The following is a 27,804-nucleotide window of genomic DNA, read 5'->3' on the forward strand; positions in this document are numbered from 1 at the left end:
TTCCCCGAATACATGGAGTGCATGGATCGGTCTTTTGATAAGGTAATTTGGGTAGTCCTCGAACAAGCTGCTTTGATGAGATTTTGGCTAATTGCTTCATGTTGACATGACCAAGCTTTCGTGCCATAAGCTTGCTTCGTCTTGAATTGAGATAAAACATTGCGATTCATTTGGTTTCACATCTAGAAGATAAATGTTTCCATGTCTACGACCCATGAAGGACTGTGTAGAGTCTTTCTGATTCGAACATATTCCTTCTTGAAAGAAGATCTTGAAACCAGTATCACACAATTGACTAATCTTTGAGAAGATTGTAATTGAGTCCTTCCACTAAGGAAACATTACTTATTGTGAGATTTCCAATTTTCACAGTTCCAAATCCCACAATACTCCCTTTCTTTGTTTCCTCGAAATGAAACTTTTCCACCATTTACTTGAGCAATCTTTATAAAACAATTTGAGTCTTCTGTCATGTGTCTTGAGCATCCACTTTGTCAAGATACCACTTTACCTTTTTCTTGACGGTGACCTGCATTTAAAAAAGAGTCTCAAGCTTTCTTTGGTACCCAAACTTTCTTGGGTCCTTTGGTGTTAGTAACATAAGCAGTATTAGCCCATATTCTCTTAACAAGTTTCCAAATCATAGGACACTCTTTTTCAAAGTGATCCTGGACTGTTGCATTTGAACATTTTAGAGCATTTCTACCTACGATTTTACAAAAACTTTCTCGAAGTGATTTTTGTAAACCTCTCTCGAGAGTCTTTTCTTAATTCTTTCTTTTACTTTAGGAAAATCAATCGGGGAATTGTTTCTTCGACATACCTAGACCGGACTTATTGAAGTAAGGTCTTTGTCTTTGAAAGAATTTTCTCAAGTTTTTCAGACCCTATTGAAAATTTCTTTGATATATTTGATAAGTTTGTTTTTAAAAAGACATTTTCTTTTGAAAGATTATCTTCATTTTCTTTAAGATTGGAAACAGTCAAGTCTAGATTTTTAACTCTTTCTACTAAAACATTTTCCTTTTGTTTTAGAGCTGAGTTTTCCTTTTCAGTTCGGAAATTCTTTTGAGAGAAGTCTTAAGACTAAAACATAATTCATCAATATATTTAGAAACTTTGACAGGAATTTTAAAATTACTTGCCTCAAATTCACTTTAAAGTCGATCCAGTGTCCGAGTCCGATTGTGCCATCGGACATAGATTGGCATATTCATTATCACTTTCTTCACACTCTGTATCACTCAGGGTTTCGGCTTTGAGAGCTTTTCGAAATTTTTCAGCTTTTCCTCTCTTCTTCTTGAAGAGGACAGTTGGGTCCGATGTGTCCCTTTTTCTTACATTCAAAGCGGACTACGTCTTTGTTTGGTTCCTCATCATCAACGGACTTGGTCCGCTGTCTTTGAAAGCTTTGTTTCTTTGAGTTGAACCTTCTTCCTTTTCTATTCAGTTTTTGAATCTTCTTATCATGAGAGCAAGCTCCTCATCGTCCACATCATCTTCGAATCTGTATCATCGAATCATCATTTGATTTTAACGCAATAGATTTCTTACCTTTTGGATCTTCATCTTCATTGATCCGTTCCACTTCATAAGATCGAAGAGTTCTAATTAGCTCGTCGACCAGATAGTGGCATAATTCTTTGCGTCTCTCTTATCGAAGTCTTTATGTGATTCCAATCCTCGGAGAGTCCACGCAAAGAGCTTGTTTACCTTCATGGGATCGAAGTTGGTTGACCTTGATTTTCAAGACCATTCACAATATCTCGTAAAACGACTAAACATGTCGGATATAGATTCTCTTGGTTTCATTCGAAGGCTTCGTATTGATCGAGAAGAATGTTGATTCTTGTTTCCTTCACTCGATCTTCCTTCATAGGTGATATGCAATCTGTCCCAAACTTCTTTTGCTGTACCACAAGAAGATATTCTATTATATTCAGTTGGTGATAAAGCACAATATAAGGAGTAAATTGCTTTTGCATCGAGTGTTTGTCTCTTGATTATTTCTTCCCGAGACATTCCGCCGGTTTCATCGGTTTCTTTTCCTCTTTCGGACCGATGCAGGTGGTAGGAGTAATTCCTTTTCTACAACGTCCCATTCCGAGGATCATTTGATCGAAGGAAAGCTTTCATCTTGTTCTTCCGGATGTTGTAATCCTTTCCATCAAAGTAGGGTGGTCTAGTATTGCTTTGCCCTTCCATCGGCCCCAGGTGCTAGCATACTAGCCATGGATCTTTTACTACGAAGTAAAACACTTCAAATAAAGTAAGTACACAGTGCTCGATACCAATTGATATTGCTAGTATGAGTACCTAGAGGGGGTGAATAGGTATATAAAGAATTTTTTTCAATCAATTGCACAATACTAGACAGTTGGAGGAAACGATAATCAAAGTAAGACGAGAGAAGAGAAAATTGAACACGCGGTTTATAGTGGTTCGGCTTATATCAAGCCTACGTCCACTCTTCTTCACCGATGACCTATTGGCTGGATTCCACTATGAACAAGAGAGAGGTTACAGCACAGCTTTGCCTTGATTCCACAAAGTAGATGTTCTACCACACCTCCTCAAGATTTCTCACAAATATAGACTCTCTCTTTCATATACAAGTATTCGCTCAAAGGATTTGTCTAAACAAAAAGAGCTTCGGACTTTGGAATTCTTCTATCGCGCACACCTTGAACAACTAAGACAGTCTTCCTTATATACTCCTTTATGCCATCATACCCGTTGGCACTTACCAAAGGAATTCCTCCAATCTACCCGTTGGACGGAATCAATTAGGAAGATTATCCAAGCTATTAAAGGAACGTGTTGATAGCCCATCAATCCTATTCGCCCATACAATCAGGATCTCGGTTTCCATAAGCAAAACCTTCCAATAATATTTAGGCAATCACCGGATCTTCAATTTATCGAGTCAATCTTCGATCAATCAAATGACTCCGTTATGTCTTCTCCAGCCACGAGATCTTCTCCAGTTGATAAGGTTAAATCATCAACGGAACATCCGATTCTGGATAACCTTTCTTCAACGGATTAGAGACTCACAATGAGGATAGACTTTGAGTCTTGAGTCGGCTGTCCGGAGGTCTTCGGACTTTGAACAGCAGAGTCCGCAAGCCTTGATTAGATCAGTAGAAACGTTTTGTCAACTTCAAAACACTTCAAGAAGATTTCTCCAACAATATGCAATAAACTTTTGACTTGGTATCTTTTCCAAATGTTTACCGATGTGCATTTTGTAGGTAATATTGGTGAAGGCAACCAAACCAATGGAAAAGCAATCTAGGTAAGATTAGAAGTGAGCAAAGATTTCCCTGCTTGGAGAACCGGTTGCACGGTGTGTGGCAAATATGGAGAATATATTTGCGATGAGGTGAAATTTTGTAAACGGAGTTCGAGCACTTTCTTATCATTGACATCTGGCTAGATGACATTTAGATAATGTTTGTTTGTGTTGATAGACCGATGATGATATCTCTGCAGCTTGGAATGCAAAGCGGTGCTTTTACGAACTCCTAAATTTAAAGAGGTCATTTTGCTGTTGCCTTTTTGATATATGATGTTCAAGAAGGGGTATAAGGTTCCAAGTTTTGACATTGTGATTTTTGTAATGTTGGATTCCAGGGATCCCTTGAGCAACCAAAGTCCGGTCACGGCCAATGAGTTTGTTTCTGATCATCTCTGCTGAAGAAGAAAATGATGCTTGGGATTATGTTCGGCACCGATGGTCCAATAGGAAATCCAATCTCTCCACTTATCTATGGTAAGGTTTGCTAGACCTACTTGTCATTGTTCTTCTCAGTTTGTTTAAATGGGTTAATCCTGGATAAAGAAGAAAGCATTTTAAATTTTCCATGCTATGAGAATGAATGAATCTTGTTTAACTCATTATTTTTTCTAGTACTTATTTTCTTTTAGGACCTGCGTACTCCCTGTGGTTTTCAATATGCAGAAAGGGAAAAGGTTTCGTGGATCTTTTTCATCACATGACCACATTATATTCCTATTTGTGCTATGTTGCTCACAAAATCTTTGTTAATTGTAGTACTACCTGTCGGAGGCCTGGGCACCTTGCTGAAGTTGCTTGGTGAGTGCCCTATAAACTTCCCTTCCTTGGCGTGATAATCTGTTTTTCAACTTCTTTACTCCTTGTTTACACTGGCATGACGTGAAAAAGTCCTTGTCATGCAGTTTGCAGTTGGACAAAACAAATCAACTTCCATACCCAAAGATCTTCTGGGACTTTATAGAAGGTTTCAAGAATTTTGAATCTGTCTCATCTTGTTCCCCTGTTATTATAGTTCTTCGGCTATTCGCACCCTTGGTGTATATTAAGGATCGCACAAATTTGTTTCTAAAATTTTATGTCCACTGCTGTCAAAACACTCAATTCCTCTCTTCTTTTTCTATTGCTTTATGTTCATTCCAGATGTGAGCAGATAGGGAAAAGCTCGTCTGTAGCAAGCTGCAATGAATGTCAATCCACGCATAGTTTGGCGACTTGCCTTGATTGTAATAGAGTAATATGTGATGGGTAAGTGCCTGTTATTGGTTAAATTACTGTAGCATCATAGGTTGCCTTTGCTGCTCGAGGCATTAATTTGCTTGTTCAGTGACTACTTGAGTGGCATTAGGGACGAGTTTCTGGCTGGTACAATATTTATTTCTTTTGTGTGGGTATGTTCTGTCTTCTTCAAGTTACATTTAATGTTTTTCCTGTTGATATTACTTTAAAGTGGTGTTTTAGGGGTTGGGGAGCCTTTAATTCCATTTTCACTTATTATTACTGAAGAAATTTATGAGAAATTACTTTGATTTTTATTCTCCAGAGAATATATATTTACATGAGGCATCTAGCCTTTTTATAGCTACTGGTTGTAACAAAAAAAAAAAAAAAACAACACCCTAAAACATAAGAAACAAATTCCTAAAAGCTAACAAACAAAATATGGAAAATCTGGAAACAAAATAATCACACTTTTATAGCTAACTAGAAATCCAATTATGATTTTCAACACTCCCCCTCAAGTTGGTTATGAATGTCTATCATACCCAGCTTGCACCTTAGAGTCTTGAAACTATTTCTAGATAAAACCTTGGTTAGTATGTCCGCTGTTTGATGATTGGTTGGAACATACGAGAGCTTCAAGATTCCTTGCTCAAGTTTTTCTTTGATGAAATGTCGATCGATCTCCACATGCTTTGTTCTATCACGATGAACGAGTTCTTGGCAATCTCAATAGCAGCTTTGTTGTCACATAATAATGACATATGATTGGTATTAGTGAATCCTAGTTCATTTAAGATTCTTCTCAGCCACATGCCTTCACATATTCCTTGACACATTGCTCTAACCTCCGCTTCAGCGCTGCTCCTAGCAACAACGGGTTGCTTCTTGCTTCTCCAAGTAACCATGTTGCCCCACACGAAGGTACAATACCCTGTTGTCGACCTTTGGTCCATGAGAGATCCAACCCAATCTGCATCCGTGAATATCTCCATGTTTCTCTTCTCTGTTTTCTTAAAGTAGAGCCCTCTTCCAGGACTTCTCTTCAAGTACTGTAAGATTCGAAAAACTGCCTGCAAGTGCTTCTCTGTTGGTCGGTTCATGTATCTACTAACCATACTTATTGCGAAACCAATGTCTGGCCGAGTATGCGAGAGATAGATTAGTTTGCCAACTAATCTTTGATACCTCCCTTAGTCCGTTAATGGTCATTCTTCTTCCATCTCGGTTTTATCCATGGGTGTGTCAGCTGATTTGCACCCAAGCATACTAGTTTCCTTCAAAAGATCAAGAGTATATTTGCGTTGGTAAATTGCAATTCTTTTCCGTGACCGAGTTACCTCCATACCTAGGAAGTATTTGAGTTGACCTAGATCTTTAACCTCGAATTTTTCTACCAAGATATTCTTCAGTTTTCCAATCTCCTTCAGATTGTCACCGGTTAGGATTATATCATCGATGTATAAAATCATTATTGCTCTTCTACCTTCAGCTGACTTCTTGACATACATTGTATGATCTATTTGACATTGAGTGAAATTCAGCTTCTTAACGACCCTTGTTAACCCCTCGAACCAAGCACGAGGTGATTGCTTTAGGCCGTGTAGGGATTTCTTGAGTTTGCACACCTTGTTGAAGCTCTCTTTAGTGTCAATTCCCGATGGAACCTCCATAAAGACTTCTTCCTCCAATTTCCCATTCAAGAAGGCATTCTTTATGTCTAATTAATGTAGGGGTCAATCCAAATTAGTTGTAAGGAGAGCAACACTCGAATGGAGTTTAGTTTGGCCATCGGAGCGAAGGTTTCTTCATAGTCTATACCATATGATTGCGTGAATCCCTTAGCAACCAACCTTGCCTTGAAACGATCAGCACTACTATCGGCATTGTGCTTAATTGTAAAGACCTACTTACATCCCACCAATTTCTTCCCAGCTGGCAATTCTGTATATTCCCAAGTATTATTCTTTTCAAGTGCATGAATTTCCTCAAGAACCGCTTTTTTCCACTTGGATTAAGCAAGCGTCTCCTGGATATTCTTGGGAATTTGAATGTCGCTCAACGTTGAAACAAATGCCTCGTATTTAGGAGACAACTTTTCATAAGACACAAAATTGTTAATGGAATGTTGAGTGCACTATCTCTTCTCTTTTCGAAGAGCAATGGGCTGATCAAGATCATCAAGTACAACAAAATTTTCTGAGCTTATAGGAGCATTACCTTCATCTATTGTGGGTCTTGAACTCGGGTCTGTCTCTTAAGCCGGCTTTGATGTAGTACGGTCCTCCAACTCCTTTTGAGTTTTCCGCCTAGAGTAGACAATTACCTTTTATTTTTGTCTTGTGTAGCATCTTGAATGGGTAGACATGAAAGACTTTCGGATGTTGGATGACTCTCGGATGTTGGAATGGGTAGACACGAAGAACAAACAGAATTGGTATTTGTTTGTTATGACCCGAGTGAATGAAAAGTATCCCAAAAATTATATTCCTCATAACTCTCCCATTGAATGGTATTTTTGGAGTGAAAGGGCTAGTGCTCAAAGAAGGTAACATCCATGGTGGTATAAAAACGCTTTGTTTGTGGGCAATAACACTTATATCCACTTTTATTTGGAGCGTATCCTAGAAACACACATTTGAGAGACTTAGGATCTAGCTTGCTACGATGTTGCTGATTTATATGAACAAATGTTGTGCAACCGAATACTTTGATTGGGATATGTGAGGCAAAACGAATATGTGGGTAGGTACGAAGTAGACTCTGAAATGGTGTTTGGAAATCTAGGACACAGGAAGGCATACGATTGATGAGATATGTGGCTGTTAACACTGCTTCTCCCCAAAAATGTTTAGGAACATGGGTGGCTAACATAAGAGAACGGGCGACTTCCAAAAGATGCCTATTTTTCCTCTCCACTACTCCATTTTGTTGTGGAGTGTCTACACAAGAGCTAATATGTATGATACCATGGCTATTTAGATATGACCCAAGCTGTGAGTAGAAGTATTCTCTCCCATTATCCGTTTTGAAAACTTGAATTTTTGTGCTAAATTGGGTTTGGATCATTAGGTTGAAGGTTTGAAAATTTTGGCCAATATCTTATTTTTCTTTCATTAGAAAAAGCCAAGTGAGTCTTGTATGATCATCAATGAAAGTAACAAACCACCTAGAACCATAAATGTTATTGACACGAGAAGGTCCCCAAATATTGCTATGAATCATGTGAAATGGATGAGAAGACTTATAAGGTTGCAAAGGGTACAAACTGTGAGTATGTTTGGATAATTGACACACCTTACATTGAAGTTTTATTGAATCTTTATTGAACAAAGAAGGTTATCAACATTTTTAAGTACGAAAATTTGGATAACCTAACCTATAGTGCCACAATCTTATGTCACTCTCTTCTTTAGCACGAGATGCTACACATGACATCTTCTTGTTTTTCCATTCGAGGCATTAACTCGCAGAAGGTAGAGGCTTGCATCCATCTCAGCATTGCCAATCGTCATCCTTGAGTTCAAAACCTGAAATTCACATAAGTGTGGGAAAAATTTAGTAATGTAGCCTAAATCTTTGGTTAACTTGCTGATGGAGAGAAGATTATAGCTGAGTTTGGGAATAAATAATACTGAATTCAGTGTTATATTTTTTGAAATAACCACTTATTCAACACCAGCCACCTTTGAGCAAGAACCATCAACAATTCGAACACTAGTGCCATTTTGACATGGATTGTACTCGTTGAACACCGTGATATCTCCGATCATGTGGTCGATGCTTCGAGTCTATAATCCAAGAGGTGATTTTCTCTTGTTTAGCACTAAAGGCATTTAGAGAATTACCTCGTTGAGCTATCGTTGATGTACTAACCCCTTCGGATGGGTTGCCTTCTAAACCGATTCTTGTAGCAGCTTTTTAGCATCTTCGTTGCTCTTTGTTAAAGGGACTCGAATCTACTGAAGCAATTATTTCTGTTTGGACTACGTTGCTTCTACTCTCTTGATTTTGAGTAGGATGTGAGGTTGATGGCTTCCAATCATTTGGCCGACCATGAATTTTCTAGCGTGTCTTTTGTGTGACCTGTCTGTTTGCAATAATCACACCATGGACGACCACCCCTTCGCTGGTTGTTGTTGTTTGATTGAGTGCCTCCACTGTAGGATGGTTGAGATCCTCGAGCTATTAGAGCAGAATTTGCTGGATTGGTCTGGTTGTTTGAAGAACCAAGCATCACCTTTCACTAAGTCTCTTCTCTCCTGACCTCAGCAAAAACTTCTCGTACACTAGGTAGGGGCTTTATGCTCAGAATTTGTCCGCATACCTCATCAAGCTCTTGATTCAAGCCTAACAAAAATTTGTAGATGCGTTCTCGATTTTGAATCCGCTTGTACCGCTTGCTATCTTCAGGACAACTCCACATCATATCTTCCAGCATGTTAAGTTGCTGCCAATGATGTATGAGTTGGTTAAAATAATCAGTGACAGAATATTCCCCTTGCCTTAGGTCATAGAGAATGCCCTTGATCTCAAAGATGGCCGAGGTGTTATTTTTGTTTGAATAAGTTTCATGAACAGCATCCCAAATCTCCTTTGCTGTCTTGTAGTACATTAAATTCTCTCCCCGTTTCATTTGTCATTGAATTTAGCAACCAACACATCACCATGTTATTTTCCACCTTCCATATTCGATAATTTGGGCTCGTCTCCTCAAGTTGTATGATAGCTCCACTTAGGTAATCTTCTTTACCTTTTCCACAAACGAAAATCATGACAGAATGGGACCATTGATTGAAGTTGTGACCAGTAAGTTTATGACCAGTGATGAGAAGAGTTCCACCTTCGGATACATTGATAGGTTGGATAATGTGAGGAGAGTTCTAAGCTCTAGGGTCTAAGGTTTCACTCTCAACCTCGCTTGCCATTGTAGCTCTAGGGTATTTTGTCATGGTGGAAACACTCAAAATATGGTAGAAAAGAATGGTCCAGATCGAGCTCTGATACCATGAAGAAATTTAAGAGAAATTACTCTGATTTTTATTCTCCAAAAAATATATATTTACATGAGGCATCTAGCCTTTTTATAGCTACTGGTTGTAAACAAAAAAAAAAAAAACAACACCCTAAAACGTAAGAAACAAATTCCTAAAAGCTAACAAACAAAATTTGAAAATTTTGAAAAATCTAGAAAATCTGGAAAATTTGGAAAATCTGGAAACAAAATAATCACACTTCTACAGCTAACTAGAAAATCCAATTCCGATTTTCAACAATTACTTTGCTTTTGGACATTTGATGGGGATCTCGGTTGGTACCGAGCTTATGGGTAGTAATATCATTAGCAACTTGCATTGATTTTTATAAGAGGAAGTTTGTAGCTTGGGTAGCATATGGTAGGAGAAGGATGCTTATGGGGACAATGGTCACATTATGTTAGTGCACTTCGTTTTAAATCAAATATTGTTGACAGTGGTGACTGAAGTAATAGAACTCACAGTAATTTAGGAGATTGATTCATTCTACAGCCCCATAGAGTGTATTGACATACATTTTTTTGAGTTTTATACACTCATATGGAGGATTTCTCGGTGCGGGTCATTTGGATGAGCACATTAGAATGAATTCCTCTCACTAACGATATTATTCTCACAAGCTCAAGCGTTTGGTTAGGATTTACTTGCTCCTTTATCTAGTCTAGTTGCAACGATATCTATATTAGCTAGTTTATTGATGACATGTTAAATTTGTATTTGTAAGTTAACCATTTGGAAGATATCCTAGATTCTCTCGAAAGAGTGACTCCCATGTTATAAATAAACCAATGATGTAAACGATGTGCCTGCTTCATTGAACAAGTAGTTTGACATAAGTCACTTCAGATTATAATCCTTCACACTGCACAAAATGATTAAAAGAATGTGCTGCTTCATTAAACAAGTAGTCCTGACTGTTGGGAAACAGATTCCCAAAATAACGATCCGACACTCAATCGAACACAAAAAACGAACGTGGAAAACATCCCCAGAAAACTTGTTACACCGATCATAAGGTACATTACAGAGTCGAACATACATTGTCTTTCATAGGATTAAACACCGTTATCGCAGTTTGATGAGGAATTCTGATACTGTTCTTCAAAAAGAGCGTACTGTCTTGGGGAAAAACAGAGAGAGCGTTAAAAATAGAGAAAACATGTTTTATCTTATTTTCATATTACATAGCAACCACTCAGATTTTCTCTTCTTATTCAAAAAACCCCATTTTCTTTTATCTACAATAACTGCACCCTTCTTCTATGGGCCCTTCACTTATGGGCTGGGTTTTTTGCCCAACATGGGCGGACAGGCTTAAATAAGCCCATCATCTCCCACTCGCACATGGTGGGCTAAACATAATCCTTTTTACCTCTCTGCAACATTCATTTCAGTAAATAATCCGTGCGACTAGCATACTTTGAGAGCTTGTTGCCATACATCCGTTAGAAATATATAGCAGCTATAATGGGCATTACAATTTTGAGTAGGTATAGTATGCAGTACCCTAAATCGATTGATCACATTTATATCTTTCTTAATCTATTTTTATCATATATATATATATATATATATGATAAAAATAGATTAAGAAAACAATCATAATTGGTCGACTAGTGAATACAAAACTAGAATGTGATTCTCCAAATTCGATTTTCCTCTTTACCTTGAAACTCTCAATTTCAGTTCAACTTACTTTCCTAGAAATGTCCCATTAGATCAAATCAATTCATGATCATTGTCAACATTCTAAGATAGCAAACACTGAATAGAAATCTTGAGAATAAGTAAAAGTCATAAGGGCACTAAATTGAAGAACTCTTTTCCTCAAGAGTCTCACACAGCATAAAAGTTGAGATCAAAACTTTTGCCACTTTTGTTGGTCATCTCATGCATACGTAGTATGAAATACGTATTATGGTATTTAACTCATTTCCCTGGAGCGTATGTCTACACTTTCAATACCATACAGATGATAGTTCAGACATACCTAATGTCTAACTTGAGTTCACATATCTACTCTTTCACGAAATTCATCAAAACTCACATCTAGCATCATAGACGGATAAAGTAAAATATGTGGGTTATTTTACTTTCGGACATAGTAAATATTATGTCATCATCTTAACACTTAGTGAATGCGACATATATATTTTAAGCTTGAGTTCTCAATTATCACATAGATAATAAGCTTTAAAATCGTCTCATCTCTATTTATCACATAGTAAACAAAGGTGATTACCCGTGTGAGTGGGCTAATATTTTATCTGTCCGACATACTTTCTCAATTTCATATAATGCACTAAGCATTAAGATGCATAAACGTCAAACAAAGATTCATAGGCATTAATAATGAAAACATAAATTTATTAAATGTGAACACTTTAAGGAAATTATAATATTCAGTACATCAGTCTCTACGCAGTCCTAGAAATTTCACATGACCACAAAACACATCTCTAGATATTGGCTTCGTCATAGGATATGCTACCATTCTATGTATAAATATGTACTGTAAGTTCACATCTTTTCCTGCAACCATATCTTTGAAAAAATTATACTTGGTATCTATATGTTTGGTCTTGTCATGATATTTTGGATCTATTGCTGCTTGGCTATCGCAGTTAGCCAACAATGAATCTGCAGCATTCTCAATAACACCTAAATGATCCAAAAATGTCTTAAGCCAAGCACCTTCTTGTATTGTTGCTGATAATGCCACGGACTCAGCTTCCATCGTGGACAATGCTATACACGTTTGTTTCTTACTGTTCCAAAATATGGCGCAATTATTCAGTAAGAAAACAAATCCAGAGGTAGATTTCCTTTCATCTAAATCTCCTCCACAATCAGCATCTGAATAGTCTTCAAGTTGCAGATCATTTCCTTGGTAACTCAGCGTATAATCAGCAGTTCCATTCAGATACCTTAGTATTCTTTTAATGGTTTTTCAATGTGATTGACCTAGATTGGATTGGTATCTACTCACCATTCCAACTGCAAAACATATGTCATGTCTTGTACATATCATAGCGTACATTAAGCTTCCAATAACACTAGCATAAGGAACATGTTGCATTTGTTCATTCTCTTGTGAAGTCCTTGGACACATTTTATGGCTCAATCCTTCACCTTTTGCAATAGGAGTATCTATGGGTTTACAATCTTGCATACAAAATCGTTCAAGAACCCTATTTATGTATGTTTCTTGCGAAAGAGATAATGATCTCTTCGAACAATCTCTTGAAATCTTAACTCCAAGAATGTATGCAGCCTCACCCATGTCTTTCATCTCAAAGTTGGAAAATAACCAACTCTTGATAGTATTAACAAACTCCATATTGCTTCCAGCAATCAGTATATCATCAACATATAATGATATGATCACAAATTGATCTTTGGATCTTTTGATATATACACAATGATCATCATCAATCATTGAAAAATCATATGCCATTATGGCATTATAAAACGTATATACCATTGTCTCGACGATCGCTTAAGGCCATATATCGATCTTAAAAGTCGACATACATTTTGTTCATGGCTTTTCATAATGAAACAAACAGGTTGTTCCATATATATTTTTCCTCTAATTCTCCATTGAGAAAAGTAGTTTTACATCCGTTTGATGTAACTCAAGATCCATACTAGTTACTATTGCTAGAATAATGCGAATCGAGGTAAATCTCACAACAGGAGAAAATGTTTCCTCATAATCAATTCCTTCCTATTGATTATACCCATTCGCCACAAGACAAGCTTTATGTATTTCTATTGAGCTATCAGCTTTACGCTTTATTTTGAGAACCCATTTGTTCCCAATGGCTTTGCGTTCTTTTGGAAGATCAATCAGTTCCCAAACAAGGTTTGCTTCATTGACTCCATTTCCTCTTTCATTGCATACATCTATTTTTCCTTACCAGGGTAATTTAGAGCCTTATTTACATTTCTTGGCTCATCTTCATCTTGTGGAGTAACCATAAAAGTTTCCCCTTCAATGTCAAAACGTCGACGGGAAATACTTTTACGACTTATTTATCGTATGGGAGATTGTACACTTTGCACATCATTCCCTATTATGCTCCCACTCAGATTAGATAATGACGATATCATCTCATCATGTGGTTGTAATTGAGAGTGAGTTGAATTAAATTCATCACTTCTCATGTTACTCCCACTTGGATGAACTCCACTAAGTTCATTATCTTGATTTAATGTTTCAAATAGGGAGTAATCATTACCTATTTCGCCATTTTTAGGAAATTATTTCTCTAAAAATGTGACATCCTGTAATTCAAATTCAGTTATACTCCCACTTTCCTGCTCACCTATAAACACATACCATTTCGAGTGTTAAGTATCTTATGAAAATACTTTTCTTTCCTCTAGGACCCAATTTTCCAAACTTATGAGAGGGCTTATGAGTATAGATAGTACAACCCCATAGTTTAAGAAAACTTAAATCTGGTTTACCTATCCATAACTCATATGGAGTGGAAGTAACTGATTTGGAAGGCACACGGTTAAGAATATATGCAGCAATTAATAAAGCATCACTCTAAAAAGTGATAGGTAAGTTAGCATGTGCCATCATAGACCTAACCATTTCTAGTATGGTTCTATTTCTTCTTTTCGCTACACCATTTTGTTGAGGAGTATAGGGAATAGACAACTAACTGTCTTTTTATTCCTTTTCCATCACATAAATTTTTGAATTCATCAGATAAATATTCTTGACCTCGATCGGATCTCGATATTTTTATTTTCTTATCTAATTGATTTTCTATGAAGCTCATAAACTTTTTGAAACAACTTATTGCTTCAGATTTATGAGAAATCAAATAAACATATCCGAATCAAGTATAATCATTTATAAATATGATGAAATAAATAGCCTCATGCCTTCCTCTAACATTCATTGGACCACAGACGTCAGAATAGATTAAATATTAAGGAAATTCAGCTCTTTTACCTTTTCCAAATGGTTTCCTTGTTGTTTTCCCTGCTAGGCAATGCTCACATATGGGCAAATCGAATTTTTTAATATTACCTAACAAGCCCTCTTTGGCTAGCCTATTCATACGTTGTTGGCCAATATGACCAAGTCTAACATGCCATACATTCATATCATTATCATATGAATTAGAAGATGTGAAAAAGGAATAACAAACATTGACATAACCACAATCAACATTCAATACAATAAAACCATCTAGAAAATAACCACAACCATAATAGTTTGTATTCAAATACAAATCCATACCACTATTATGGAAGTTCATACTAAAACCAAACTTTACCAATACTAAAACAGACACTAAATTTCGACGAATCTCCAAAGCATATGATACATCATGTAGGAACAAAGTGCGTCCACCACGCATGTTCAATTGGCAGTGTCAATCCCTTTTACTTCGGCTCTGAAGTTATTTTATACATAGATCCATTTAGTTCCAAACGGGACTTGTCGAAATTCCACGAATGATTCTCTATCCTTCGCTACATGGTCTGTTACTCCCGAATCTACAGTCCACAAAGGATTAGATTCAGTTAAGAATACAAAACTTGACACATAAGCAAAGTTCTAAAAAATACAAGAGGTGTTTACCTTCTTTGGCTCACGACGAGTCATGAGCATAGTGACCCTTCTAGTCACGGTTATAACATTTCACCCTTGAAATTCTCTTCACTCGATAACGTTTTCCTCTCTTATGTTGGTTAATTCTTGGTTTCTTGCAAGAAGGACTTGATCCCTTGTATTTTCACATTTTGAACGAATCAATGCGCTTATGCTTAGAGCTCGAAGCCCCTTCTGAGCTGAAAGCAGCACAGCAAATATATGTTTCCCACTCAAATGCCTTTAGGCAGTCATTTTCTAACTCAAGGTGGCGCACATCATCCTCAAATTCTTCCATAACATGGTCAAGAGCTTTTAGTGCTTCTTGCTTTTCAAGCACATATTGAATTTTCTTATTCAATATTTCACAATTCTCGCCGTTCAATTTGTCTTATTTGTTCAAATTGACAATTATGTTCTTAGTTGCTGAAGCCATCGATCTGAACATATCAGACACATATGTATGAATTATTAATGCCTATCATTTATGCATCCATTTTGCACAAACCATCATATTAATAAATAATTTATAGTAAGGTTTCAGAATCAAAATGTCACTATGTTTCCAATCATCATCCAAAAAATCATAACTTGAAATTATCATTAATATAATCTTCATGCAAAAAATAAGTTCAGCAAAATCACTAAAACTTTCTTGAACTTACCTCAAAGAATTGTAAATTAACATATTAATTTACAATAATAGATAACATTGAACTTTCAATAATTAAACATGACCATTACACTAAGTAATATATTCGGAGGAAAAATATCAATAGAGAAAGAGATATTTACTCCTCAAACATCTCAAACTAATTTAAGAAAAATAAATAATTAAACCCAAATATTCTCATTTATCTCACAAATTGGGAAAGTCTCTTCTAATCTCTCAGTAAAATCCTCTAAGAATTTTGAAGGCACATTGGCCAATCACGGAAAAACCTTTGGAGTGCTCTCATGCCACCTCCAAGGCACATTCACTCTACGCCATGTGACATTTAACCCAAGGGTTGAAGTTTTGGTTAACTCGATTCTATAGTACTCTCTTACAAAAGCTATTGCAAGCTTGTTATAATCTGGGACCACGTTGACCTCCCATAGGCAATCTAACACTGCTTGCCATTTAAGTGGAAGAGTGTTCATTAAAGCCAGCACCTTCTCAAAATCCGGCATAGAATAACCATTCTAAATAATTTATTGTATCATCTGATTGACCCTGATCACGTGTGATACATTACCGTCATTCCACCGATAATTATCTAATTCTGTCATTAGCCCTTTAAGCCTCACATTTTCTTCGTCTGTTTTCGGAAATGCAGGCATGCATGCATAATGCATCATGATTTCTGCAACAAATGCAGAACAAAAAGTGGATTACTTATAAACCACAATGAACAAAACAGAAAATACATAATTTTCCTCTTTTTTTTTTCTTTTTCTTTTCGGTGCCGGTCAACGGTAGTCAACGGTCAACGAATGACCAGGTCGAGTCAACGGGTCAGACGGGTCGGGTCGGGTCAAACCGACCGACCCAGCTAAGGGCAAAATAGTAATAACGTCAAACAATAAGGGCATAATCATAAAAACAACCATCAATGGCAAAACGTAATATTCTTGAGAAAACAAGGGCAAATCGGTAAAAGCATATGTAGGCACGTGCGTTGCACGCGCTGGCGGTTGCTGCGCGCATGCATTGCACGCGCCGACGACGCCGAACACTCTGGCCACGCGTGGTGGCACGTCCGGTCGCCTCCAACGGCAAGCCACCAGTTGATTTTCTTGTATCGACGAGACCTACAACCCTACGCTATAGAAACGAACTTCGATTTATAGAAAATCATAAATGGGGTAAACAGTACGTGGTGTCAGGATTTTCTATCCCTAATCGACTGACAACGGCGTTTCACGAAAAAATTCAATCAAAAAGCAATTTATAAACATGAAAAGTGATTGGGAAACATGAACAATGCTCGATACGAAAAACTCAATCAAACCCCAATAACAAACGCGGAAAAACAAGCCCAGCATGCACATGTATCACCGATCAAAAGTACATTACGGAGTTGAACGTACCTTATCTTTCACAAATTAAATCACTTATGTCGCAGTTTGGAGAGGAATCCCAATCCTGTTCTTCGAGGAGAGTACTGTTCTTTTTTAGGGAGAAAACAGTGAGAGCGTTAATTGAGAGAACGTAAAATCTCTCTATCTGTAAACGTCACTTTCAAAATCACGTAACCTCCCATAATCTTAACCGCTCAGATATAATAACCTCCTGCATGGGCCATTAACTTACAGGCCGAGTTTTTGGGCCCAACATGGGTGGACGGGCCTACTTGAACCCATCAACACATAGAAAAAACCCATCAAAACATATCACCAGATCAAGAGCCTGGATCATCAACGAGATCATAAGACAAACTTTGAAGCAGGTGCTAAGAGTGGCTTTTGTTGGCCCGAGATCTCGTCGCGACAAGAAATTCGAAAATCTTTGCAAAACGTAAAGGATATTCTGAAGAGACCGCCCTCACGATTTTCGTTGTTTCATTAGCTAGGTTAGCATGTAGGTTGGAAGATGAATGTTGGCTTTTGATTCTGATTTTGATGCTATTGGTAATGCTAACTCCTCCTCCTATATTAGGGGCAAATCAAATCTACCAGTTTGACATTAATCGCAACTTCTGTGCTCAAGAGTCATCATATTCCTACCTCGGTAATATTACTTCTATACATCAGCAAGAGATAGGCCTCGAGTACATTCGACAACTCTTTTTGCAATGCTCATCATTACAACTGTTGAAATTTAATCAAATAGACTCAGAGAAGAAAACACGCAAGAGAATTGTTGCTATAACTCTTGTTACTTTATTCATCAGAACATAAGCCTATTAAATAGGCAGAACATCCAAACCACTTAGCAAGAAAATACCTACAGAACAACAACAACAAAGACCCACTGACATATCCCACTAACTAGAACATGTGCAAAAACTAACTCCTAAAAATAAGTCACTTCCTATTGACTAGGACTCCACTATTACATTATTGAAGACACGTAAAAACTGAAAGTTAACTACTTCAACAACAACTAGTAACCATTCCTCGACCATCAGTCAAATCATCACCGGGATGAAAAACGAAACATGTAAAAACTCCTATGCTGGTTCAAGCTTCCTCTCTAGACTTGTGAATACTGAATAGACAGGTACTCATCTCCGGGACTGAGAGAAGACAGTTCGCCCTCATCTGTGAATGACTTCGTCGGTAAAGCCTTCCTCAGGTCACTCGAGGCACGCCACTCGTCAATGCTCGCCAATTGGTCGGAGTTCAGACATGGAAGCTCCCTCTGGCTTAGGATTTTCATCACTTCTGCCGTTCTTCCGAGAAGAATAGCAGCGGACCATGCGCTCTCTGTCCGGCCCTCAATGCCACTGCGAGAGCACTCTGTGAATATGACATGTTCTAAGTTGGTGAGGCAGGCCGCAATAATATCGGAGATCATCCTTGATAGCTTCTCGAAGATTCTGTTGCTCATATCACAGTCGCTACTCTTGCAATCGAGCAGCAGGGTCTCGCTTATACGGTACATGGAATGAGCGGCCCGTACTTTGACGGGCCACGCCGAAGTGGATACCATTAAATGTCCATCGGTTGATCCGGCTTTGAATTTGACGAAAACATCCTTTGCGGCGCACGAAAGCCCTTCGAGCACATCCTTTGTGGTGTTTCTTTGGAAGGAAATTTTGCGGAGATCTACATCGAGCCATTTGTGGTAGTAATCGACTCCCATGAACACAATGCTCGCCGCCTTTCGGGCATTCATCAATTCTTGTTTTGCGCACAGCCTTTCTTCTACCAAGTTGACACACATCAGGCCCTCGCGAGCACCACGCAGCAATCGTTTTCTAGCAGATGCGTCAATGTTTGGAATGGTGACCGCTATGCTCGTTAAGGTCGCGATCGGCAGCGCCCAATTGTTCGGTGGTTCTGCATAATCCAGGAGAGGAACTGCATCGCTGTCGAAATCCATGACACCTGTGAACCCGCAAGAGGGCGTCTCTTCCAAAAGTTGCACGAGATGTATGGGCTGATTGTTCTTCCCCATCTTGATCCAACGCTCGGTGGTGTCGCAGTGGTTCTGCATCATGACGTTCACCAATTCTTCCTCGCCCTCGAGATGCAAAATATATCGGCTGAAGTCCGGCATTGAGGCCGAGCCTTCTAGGGGCGAACTCGAGTGCAAGTCCTTGTCTGAATCGCTGATGTTCAGTTTGAACTTCTTCCTCAGATCGGAGCACAAATCACATAACAACAAGATCGGGCTCATGAACAGAACGGAGATCAGCCTCACGGCCTTGCTTCCCAACACGATCCCGACTTGTATTCCGATGAGCATATCCAAAACCACGTTCTTCGAGTCGTGGATGAGTTTACGACACCGCTGGCTCCGGACCTGTAAATTGAACGGACGCTCCTTAATCTCTATGAATTGCTGTATCCAATACTTTTCGGGCTTGAATTCATCCTTGTAGCTCTTGTTCCCTCGCCTCTGCCATTTCAATCTGATCGTGAGGAACCATCGGAATGCCGGCGCGATTGTGCCGACCCCGATTGCAATAGTCTGCGTGATGAGAATCGCCGTGCTCGACCACTTATAGTCCGACTCCGAGTCCGACGGGCCATAGCAGGATACGAACTCGAACATCCCGGGGCTGCGGTAAGCCCGGACCATCGCTTGCGCCGGGTCGATGCGCTCGGGAGGCGAGCGCCCGGAAGCGTGCACGTCATGGACCGCGCCACGACGAATTGCGGGTTGCGGGAATGGGCCATCATCCCATACTTCAACAGGTGCTCCTTGAGCTTGTCGAAGACGTTGTCGCAGCTCCGGCTCAAGCTCTCCTTCGAGTCAGCTCGTGCCTCTTGCAATACTTCATCTCCAAGTAGCACTTGCTCGTCGGGACCATCGCGGCCGAGAAGCTCGGGGTCACCAGCAACAGCGGCATCGGGGATATCACGAAGGCATGTCCCGGCTGAAGTCGAAGATCACTCCGGTGCCCAACCGTATACGAGATGTTCACAAAAGATGTGATGACGAGTGTTGGAGAAATCTTTCCAGAATATTTTGAAGCTGACAAAACGTTTCTATCAGTCTAGTCTGGATATCGATAGTCAAAGTCTCAAGACTTTGTAATCTCAAGACTCAAGACTCAAGACTCAAGACTCAAGATTATTCTCACTGACAGTCTTTCTAATCCAGTGACGAAGGATATCCAAAACTGAAGTATATGGTTGAGGATTTGATCCTATCCTCTGGAAAAGATCCCTTGGTTGGATAATCATTTCGGATTCTTTGATTCTTATCTAAGATCAATTGAAGATCCAATGTTCGACGAAACATTCTTGGAATGTTCTATTCTTGGAAACCAAAATCCCGATTGTATGGGCGAATAGGATTGATGGGCTATCATCGATTCCTTAAATAGCTCGGATGATCTTCTTAATTGATTCCGTCCAACGGGTAGATTGGAGGAATTCCTTTGGTAAGTGCCAACGGCTATGATGGCATAAAGGAGTATAAAAGGAAGACGTTCTAGTTGTTTTAAGTGTGTGATCGATAGAAAAATTCCAGTCGAAGAACCTTGATTGTTAGTCGATATAGTTCGAGCGAAATTGTATACACAGAGAGTGTTTATACTTGGTGATACCTTGAGCGAGTGTAGTAGATCATCTACATCGAGAAATCAAGGAAGATCAACACTGTAACATCTCTTTGTTCATAGTGGAATCCAGCCAATCGGCTGTCAGTGCAGAAGAGTGGACGTAGGCTTGAATCAAGCCGAACCACTATAAACCTCGTGTTTAATTCTCTCTTTCCCTTACTCAGTCTTACGATTGATCTTTTTAATCCTTCATCTGTCTAAGTATTGTGCAATCTTCAAGAAAATTTTTATAAACCTATTCACCCCACTCTAGGTACTCGTACTAGCATTATCAATTGGTATCAGAGCTCGTGTTCTTACTTTATTTGAAGTGTTTTACTTCGAGTAAAAGATCCATGGCTAGTATGCTAGCACCAGTGGCTGTTGGAAGGGCAAAGAAATACCAGACCACCCTACTTTGATGGAAAGGATTACAACATCTGGAAAAACAAGATGAAAGCTTTTCTACGATCAAAGGATCCTCTGGAATGGGATGTGGTGGAAAGAGGAATTACTCCTACTTTGCTGCATCAGCATCCGAAAGAGGGAAAGAAACTGTTGAAACCAGCGGAATGTCTCAAGAAGAGATAAACAAGAGACAAGCACTCGATGCAAAAGCAATTTACTCTTTATATTGTGCTTTATCACCAACTGAATATAACAGAATATCTTCTTGTGAAACAGCAAAAGAAGTCTGGGATAGATTACATATCACTTATGAAGGGATAGACCGAGTGAAGGAGACCAGAATTAACATTCTTCTTGGTCAATATGAAGCCTTCAAAATGAAACAAGGAGAATCTATAACTAACATGTTTAGCCGTTTTACAGATATTGTCAATGGACTTGAGAATCAAGGACAGAAAATTTCTGATCCCATGAAGGTGAACAAGCTACTGCGTGGACTCTCCAAGGATTGGAATCATATAAAGACTTCAATTAGAGAGACGCAAAGAATTATGCCATTATCTGTAGACGAGCTGATTGGAACTCTTCATCTTATGAAGTGGAACGAATTAATGAAGACAAAGATCCAAGAGGTAAGAAATCCATTGCATTAAAATCTAACGATGATTCGATGATACGGACTAGAAGATCTGGACGATGAGGAGCTTGCACTTATGATTAGAAGGTTCGAAAGCTGAATAGAAAAGGAAGAAGGTTCAACTCGAGGAAACAAAGTCTTCGAAACAGCAAACCAAGTTTGTTGATAATGAGGAACCAAACAAAGATGTAGTTTGCTTCGAATGTAAGAAAAAGGGACACATCGGACCAAATTGTCCTCTCCTGAAGAAGAAAAGAGGAAAAGCTGAAAAGTCTCGAAAAGCTCTCAAAGCTGAAACTTGGAGCGATACGAGTGTGAAGAAAGTGATGAGGAATATGCCAACCCGTGTCTAATGGCACAATCGGACTCGGATTCGGATCGACTCTGACAGTGAATTTGAGGTAAGTGATTATAAAATCCCTGTCAAAGTCTCTAAATACATTGATGAATTATGTCTTAGTCTTAAGACTTCTCTAAAAAGGATTTCCGAACTTAAAAAGGAAAACTCAGTGTTAAAACAAAAGGAAAATATTTTAAAAGAAAAAGTGAAAAGTTTAGACTTGAATGTTTCTACTCTTAAGGAGAATGAAGATAAACTTTCAAAAGAAAATGTTTTCTTAAAAACTGACTTATCAAATATTTCAAAGAAATTTTCAATAGGGTCTGAAAAACTTGAAAAAGTTCTTTCAGGTCAAAGACCTTACTTTAATAAGTCCGGTTTGGGTATGACAATTCAATTCCTTTGATTGATTTTCCAAAAGTAAAAGAAAGAATTAAGAAAAGACCGTCAAAAGAGGCTTACAAAAATCATTTCAAGAAAGTCTTTGTAAAGTCTCGTAGGTCGAAGTGCTTTAAGGTGTTCAAAGTGTAACAAGTCGATCATTTTGAAAAAGAGTGTCCTATGGTTTGGAAGCCTGTTAAGAAAGTATGGCCTAGTAATGCTTATTCTACTAACGCCAAAGGACCCAAGAAAATTTGGGTACCAAAGAAAGCTTGAGACTCTCTTTGAATGCAGGTCTCTGTCAAAAAGAAAGTTAAGTGGTATCTTGACAGCGGATGTTCAAGACACGTGACAGAGACTCAAATTGCTTCATAAAGCTTGTTCAAGTGAATGGTGGAAAAGTTTCATTTTGAGGAAACAAAGAAAGGAAGCATTGTGGGATTTGGAACCGTGAAAATTGGAAATCTCACAATAAGCAATGTCTCTCTAGTGGAAGGACTCAACTACAATCTTCTAAGTATTAGCCAATTGTGTGATACCGGTTTCAAGATCTCCTTTCAAGAAGGCACATGTTCGGAATTAGCAAAGACTCAACTCGTCTTTCATGGGTCGAAGGCATGGAAATATCTACCTCCTTGATGTAAAACCAAATGAAGCACAATGCCTAATCTCAATTCAAGATGAAGCAGTCTTATGGCACGAAAGCTTGGCCATGTCAACATGAAACAATTAGCCAAAATCTCATCAAAGAAGCTTGTTCGAGGTCTACCTAAATTGCCATACCAAAAGTCTGATTCATGCACTCCATGCATTCTGGGAAAGCAGAACCCAGAGCATTGGAGATCAGATGAAGGCATCTTCCTTGGATATTCTACATCAAGCAAAGCCTACAGAGTCTATAACAAGAAAAGCCAGTCAGTGAAGGAATCAACGAATGTTAAATTCCAAGACTCAATGCAAGATGAATCCAGCCGATTCAAGATGAAGAATCTGAACCTACTCCGCACCTCCATCGCTTACAACTCAAGAAGCATCTCAGTTTCTGGAAGTCCAACATCAAGAATCTCATGAAGATTCAAATAAAGAAAGAGATCATCAACCGGGCGAGATCAACCAAGAATCGGAAGCATAAATCCAAATCATCCTAAAGATCTCATTATTGGTGAAATCAATGAAGGAATCCGCACCGATCAAAAAGGCGTGAAGAATCTAGTGCTTTGTGGCTCTTATTTCTGAAATCGAACCAAAAGCATAGAAGAAGCTTTATCGATGAAAGTTGGATCGAGGCTATGCAAGAAGAACTCGATACAATTCAACATCAATGATGTCTAGGAATTGACATCTAAACCAAAAGGTAAAATCAATTGGAACCAAATGGGTATTCGGGAACAAGATGAATGAAGAAGGAAAAGTCGTACGAAACAAAGCAAGACTCGTGGCCAAAGGATATACGCAAGAAGAAGGAATAGACTATGATGAGACTTACGCTCCAAAAGTAGCAAGGTTAGAAGCTATTCGTCTATTACTTGCGTTTGCTTGTTATAAAAATTTCAGGTTATTCCAAATGGACGTCAAAAGTGCATTCCTAAATGGATTCATCCATGAGGAAGTTTATGTGGAACAACCACCGGGTTTGAAGACCCAAAGAAGCCGGACTCGGTTTTCATACCGAAAAAGGCCTTGTATGGTTTAAAGCAAGCACCTCGAGCTTGGTACGACGTACTAAGTAAGTTCTTATTACGAATGGTTTTGTCAAAGGTAAAGTAGATACTACATTGTTTATCAAAAAGGAAAGCAAAAGCTTTTTACTTGTTCAAATATATGTGGACGATATTATTTTTGGATCATCTAATGAAAGTCTATGCAAGAAATTTTCTAAGTCTATGCGGGATGAGTTTGAAATGAGTATGATGGGAGAGTTAACATTCTTTCTTGGACTCCAAGTAAAACAAATGAAGGAAGGAACTTTTATTCATCGGGAAAATATGCGAATGATCTTGTCAAAAGGTTTGGATTGGAAAAGTGCAAAAGACCGACATACCAATGTCATGTTCTCGGAAGATAGACAAGGATGAAGAAGGGAAGAAAGTAGATCAAAAGCTTTACGAGCATGATCGGCTCACTTCTTTATCTTACCGCTTCTAGACCCGATATTTTGTTGAGTGTTTGCATTTGTGCTAGGTTTCAATCGGATCCCGAGAATCCCATCTCAAGTCTTTAAACGTGTTATCAAATACGTTGCCTCATCTTCAAGCATCGGTCTCGGTATCCCAAGAAGGGAGACTTTAATCTTCTAGGATACTCGAGATGCGATCTGGCCGGTTGCGAGTCGATAGAAAAAGCACCTCGGAACTTGTCAACTACTTGGAAACAGAACGGTGTCTTGGTTTTCGAGGAAGCAAAGCACCGTAGCTCTTTCTACAACGAAGCAGAGTATGTAGCTCTTGGAAGCTGCTTTTCACAAATTCTATGGATAAAACAACAGCTACAAGACTTTGGGATTGAAGACTCATGTACGAAATCGATGTGACAACACCAAAGTGCGATCAATCTCACCAAAAATCCAATCCTTCATTCAAGAGCAAAGCATATTGAGATTCGACATCACTTCATTAGAGATCATATTCAAAATGGAGAAATCTCGATTAAATTTGTTGATTCAAAGAGTCAACTAGCGGATATATTCACAAAGCCTTTGGAGAAAAATCAATTCGACTTTATCCGTTCAAGACTCAACATTTTGAAGCTTGAAGAAGTTAAAGTCTAGAGACTCACCAACTCTAAGACTCTAATCTTTCGGACTTTAAATCCTCGGACTCGGACATTCGTGGCTATAGACGTAAGTTGTATTTCATCTAAGAGGTACGAATTTTCATTTAGTTATTTTAACTCGAAAAGGTACGATCTTTCGTTCGGTTATTCTATAATCCGCATGAAATTTGAATTTTTTTGGAATAATTTTGGCGTTATTGATTTTGAAAAGAAGTAATCGTTCATTTTCCTTGCACCGATTGAACTTCCCTTTTCAAACCGAGTTATATATATACAGTTTTCTCTTCCCAATCTTCAAAACCCTAAAAGGCACTCTCCTCTCGATACTGTTTCTACTACTTGTTCGTCATCGAGAAAGTGGTCATTTTTCTTGGGAAAGCAAGTGAAGGAATCTTCCAATCGATAAAGAAAGATGTCTTCCTCGAGGAAATCATCAAGAATCGCAAAGGGGACCACAAAGAATGGAGAAGGGACCGACTCACTTCGATCTCACCGAGGAAGAAGACTTAGCAAGTCGGGCGACAAAGTCCGATTCGCTCTCATCCACGTCATTCAACACCTCCGCCCCACAAGGTGAAAGTCATTTTCTCGGAAGAAGAGATAATCGAGGATGCCGACCCGAAGAGTCCAAAACCCTCCTTTATGTATAAACTTTATCGTGCGTTGAAAAGCACCGGTACTCCATTGCAATATATAGATGACTTCCTTAAGGACAAAAATTATGGAAATGAGTATCATTTTCTGAAGAAAATGGAGGAATTGGGAATTGCCCCGAAAGGAAAAGCGAGAAGCACTTGCAAACATTCCAAGTGATCCTCGTATGCCAGACAAAATTTAATTGAAGGGAACGATGATGACAGAATGTTCCTTGAATTTCAACCGAAAATGGGAGTGGCAAAAAGGTGAAAGGAAATCGGATGGATTTGTTCAAATCCAAGGATCAAGAAAAAGTGTATTTCAGTTGTTGAAAAGAGGGGTGATAAACCCTAGAAGTGTCGATTTTGACTTCCTGGACGCCATCAACATAAATTTAAGAGAAAAGTTGAATTTATTTCAACTTGAGAATTTTTGCTCTGACTCTACGGACGGGTATGCTCATCTGACCGCTTATTTCTATTCAAATCTTAGCTTTCTGGATGCGAATAGAATATCATTTAGTGTACGAGACCAAGTCTACTTGGTAGATGTGAATATGTTGGCTGATATAGTTGGAGTTGAACGAGGACGCTATCTACCAATCAAAGTCTCACCTGCTCGCACTACTCGGAACCGGTCAAAGATAGGGACGCAGAGAAGAAAGTTACCTATTCCGGGATGAATGCCATCAACATCGTGCTTCATAAGATTGTGATCAACCGTCTTAGACCAAAGTCTACGTCAAAGACTTCGTGTCTCTTTCTGAAGCAAAGTTGATGTATGCGATCAACACAGACGGAAGTTCTCTCTTCCGCACACTATTCTCTTCCATATGTACGTAACAATGTCGAAAGACAAAGGACAATTGCCTTATCCTCGGTCAGTGACCAAGATCTTCGACACATGAATATTGAACCGCCTCAAACTTTTTGTGTTCAACCGTGTGATAAGATGGTGGTAGGCTTGAAGATGTTAATGAAGATGCGTCTGCAAGAACTTTCCAAGGAAATGGAGAAATTCAGAGTGAAATCTCCTGTTCAGTCCGCTTCAAAGAGAAAAGGAAAGGAGGCCATTGGAGCCCCATCGAAAAAGAAGAAAAGATCTCTCATCCTAGAGGATGAAGATGAAGAGGATGAAGATCCTACTATCCAAGCACCGACAAGAACCGACGTTACGTGTCTCGGCGAGAATTTCAGAAGAACCAGAGAGAAGAAGAAGAGCAGAGAGAGAAGGAGAAAGAAGCCGAAGAAGAGAAAGAAAAGTCTGCTGCTGAATCTGGAGAGAAGGGAAATCGAGAGCATGATCATCATTCTTCCCCTTTGGATGTCCTAGAGACAGGGGGAGTTGGCGAGCATGAAAGGTCTACACCTCATACTGCTCATAATGAAGGTCCAAGAAAATCTCCAGCAGACCCAGAAGAATTTCAGGCTTCTCAATTGCACGAAGAAGGTGATACGTCGACACCAAATCTGCAAGACTATACATAAGCACCATCGTCTCCATCTGAAAAAGCTCATGCCAATACACAGACGGACAATTCTGCAGATTTTCATCGCATCATGGATATTCTTCTGGAAATGCGTGGCCAAATATATGCTCTGGAATGTGAAATTCAAGCCATGAAGAATGCTGGACAAGCATCTTCAGTCAGCCTGGAGGACAAGATGAAAGACCTCGCTCTGCAAATTCAAGCCAATGCCAAAGGAGAAGAGGTAGCTCATCTAAGGCAGGACTTCAAGAGGCTAGAAGGCGTAGT

General features: G+C 38.8%; 2 protein-coding genes across 2 annotated transcripts; both read right to left on the minus strand.

The window, feature by feature from the left end:
- Positions 1 to 5,157: 5,157 nt before the first annotated feature.
- Positions 5,158 to 5,622, minus strand: LOC120292623 (uncharacterized mitochondrial protein AtMg00810-like). Its single transcript, XM_039310894.1, has one exon. The coding sequence runs from the start codon at positions 5,620 to 5,622 to the stop codon at positions 5,158 to 5,160; it is 465 nt and encodes a 154-aa protein (XP_039166828.1).
- A 12,731-nt stretch (positions 5,623 to 18,353) lies between these two features.
- LOC120292624 lies at positions 18,354 to 19,907 on the minus strand. The gene has a single exon (XM_039310895.1). The coding sequence runs from the start codon at positions 19,905 to 19,907 to the stop codon at positions 18,354 to 18,356; it is 1,554 nt and encodes a 517-aa protein (XP_039166829.1).
- Between the last annotated feature and the right edge of the window lie 7,897 nt (positions 19,908 to 27,804).

This window comes from Eucalyptus grandis, chromosome 4 (genome assembly GCF_016545825.1).
Source record: "Eucalyptus grandis isolate ANBG69807.140 chromosome 4, ASM1654582v1, whole genome shotgun sequence".
Lineage (NCBI taxonomy): Eukaryota > Viridiplantae > Streptophyta > Magnoliopsida > Myrtales > Myrtaceae > Eucalyptus > Eucalyptus grandis.

Coding starts and splice junctions, on each gene's coding strand:
- LOC120292623 (XM_039310894.1), bottom strand. CDS start 5,622: ATGAACCGACCAACAGAGAAGCACTTGCAGGCAGTTTTTCGAATCTTA.
- LOC120292624 (XM_039310895.1), bottom strand. CDS start 19,907: ATGGTCCGGGCTTACCGCAGCCCCGGGATGTTCGAGTTCGTATCCTGC.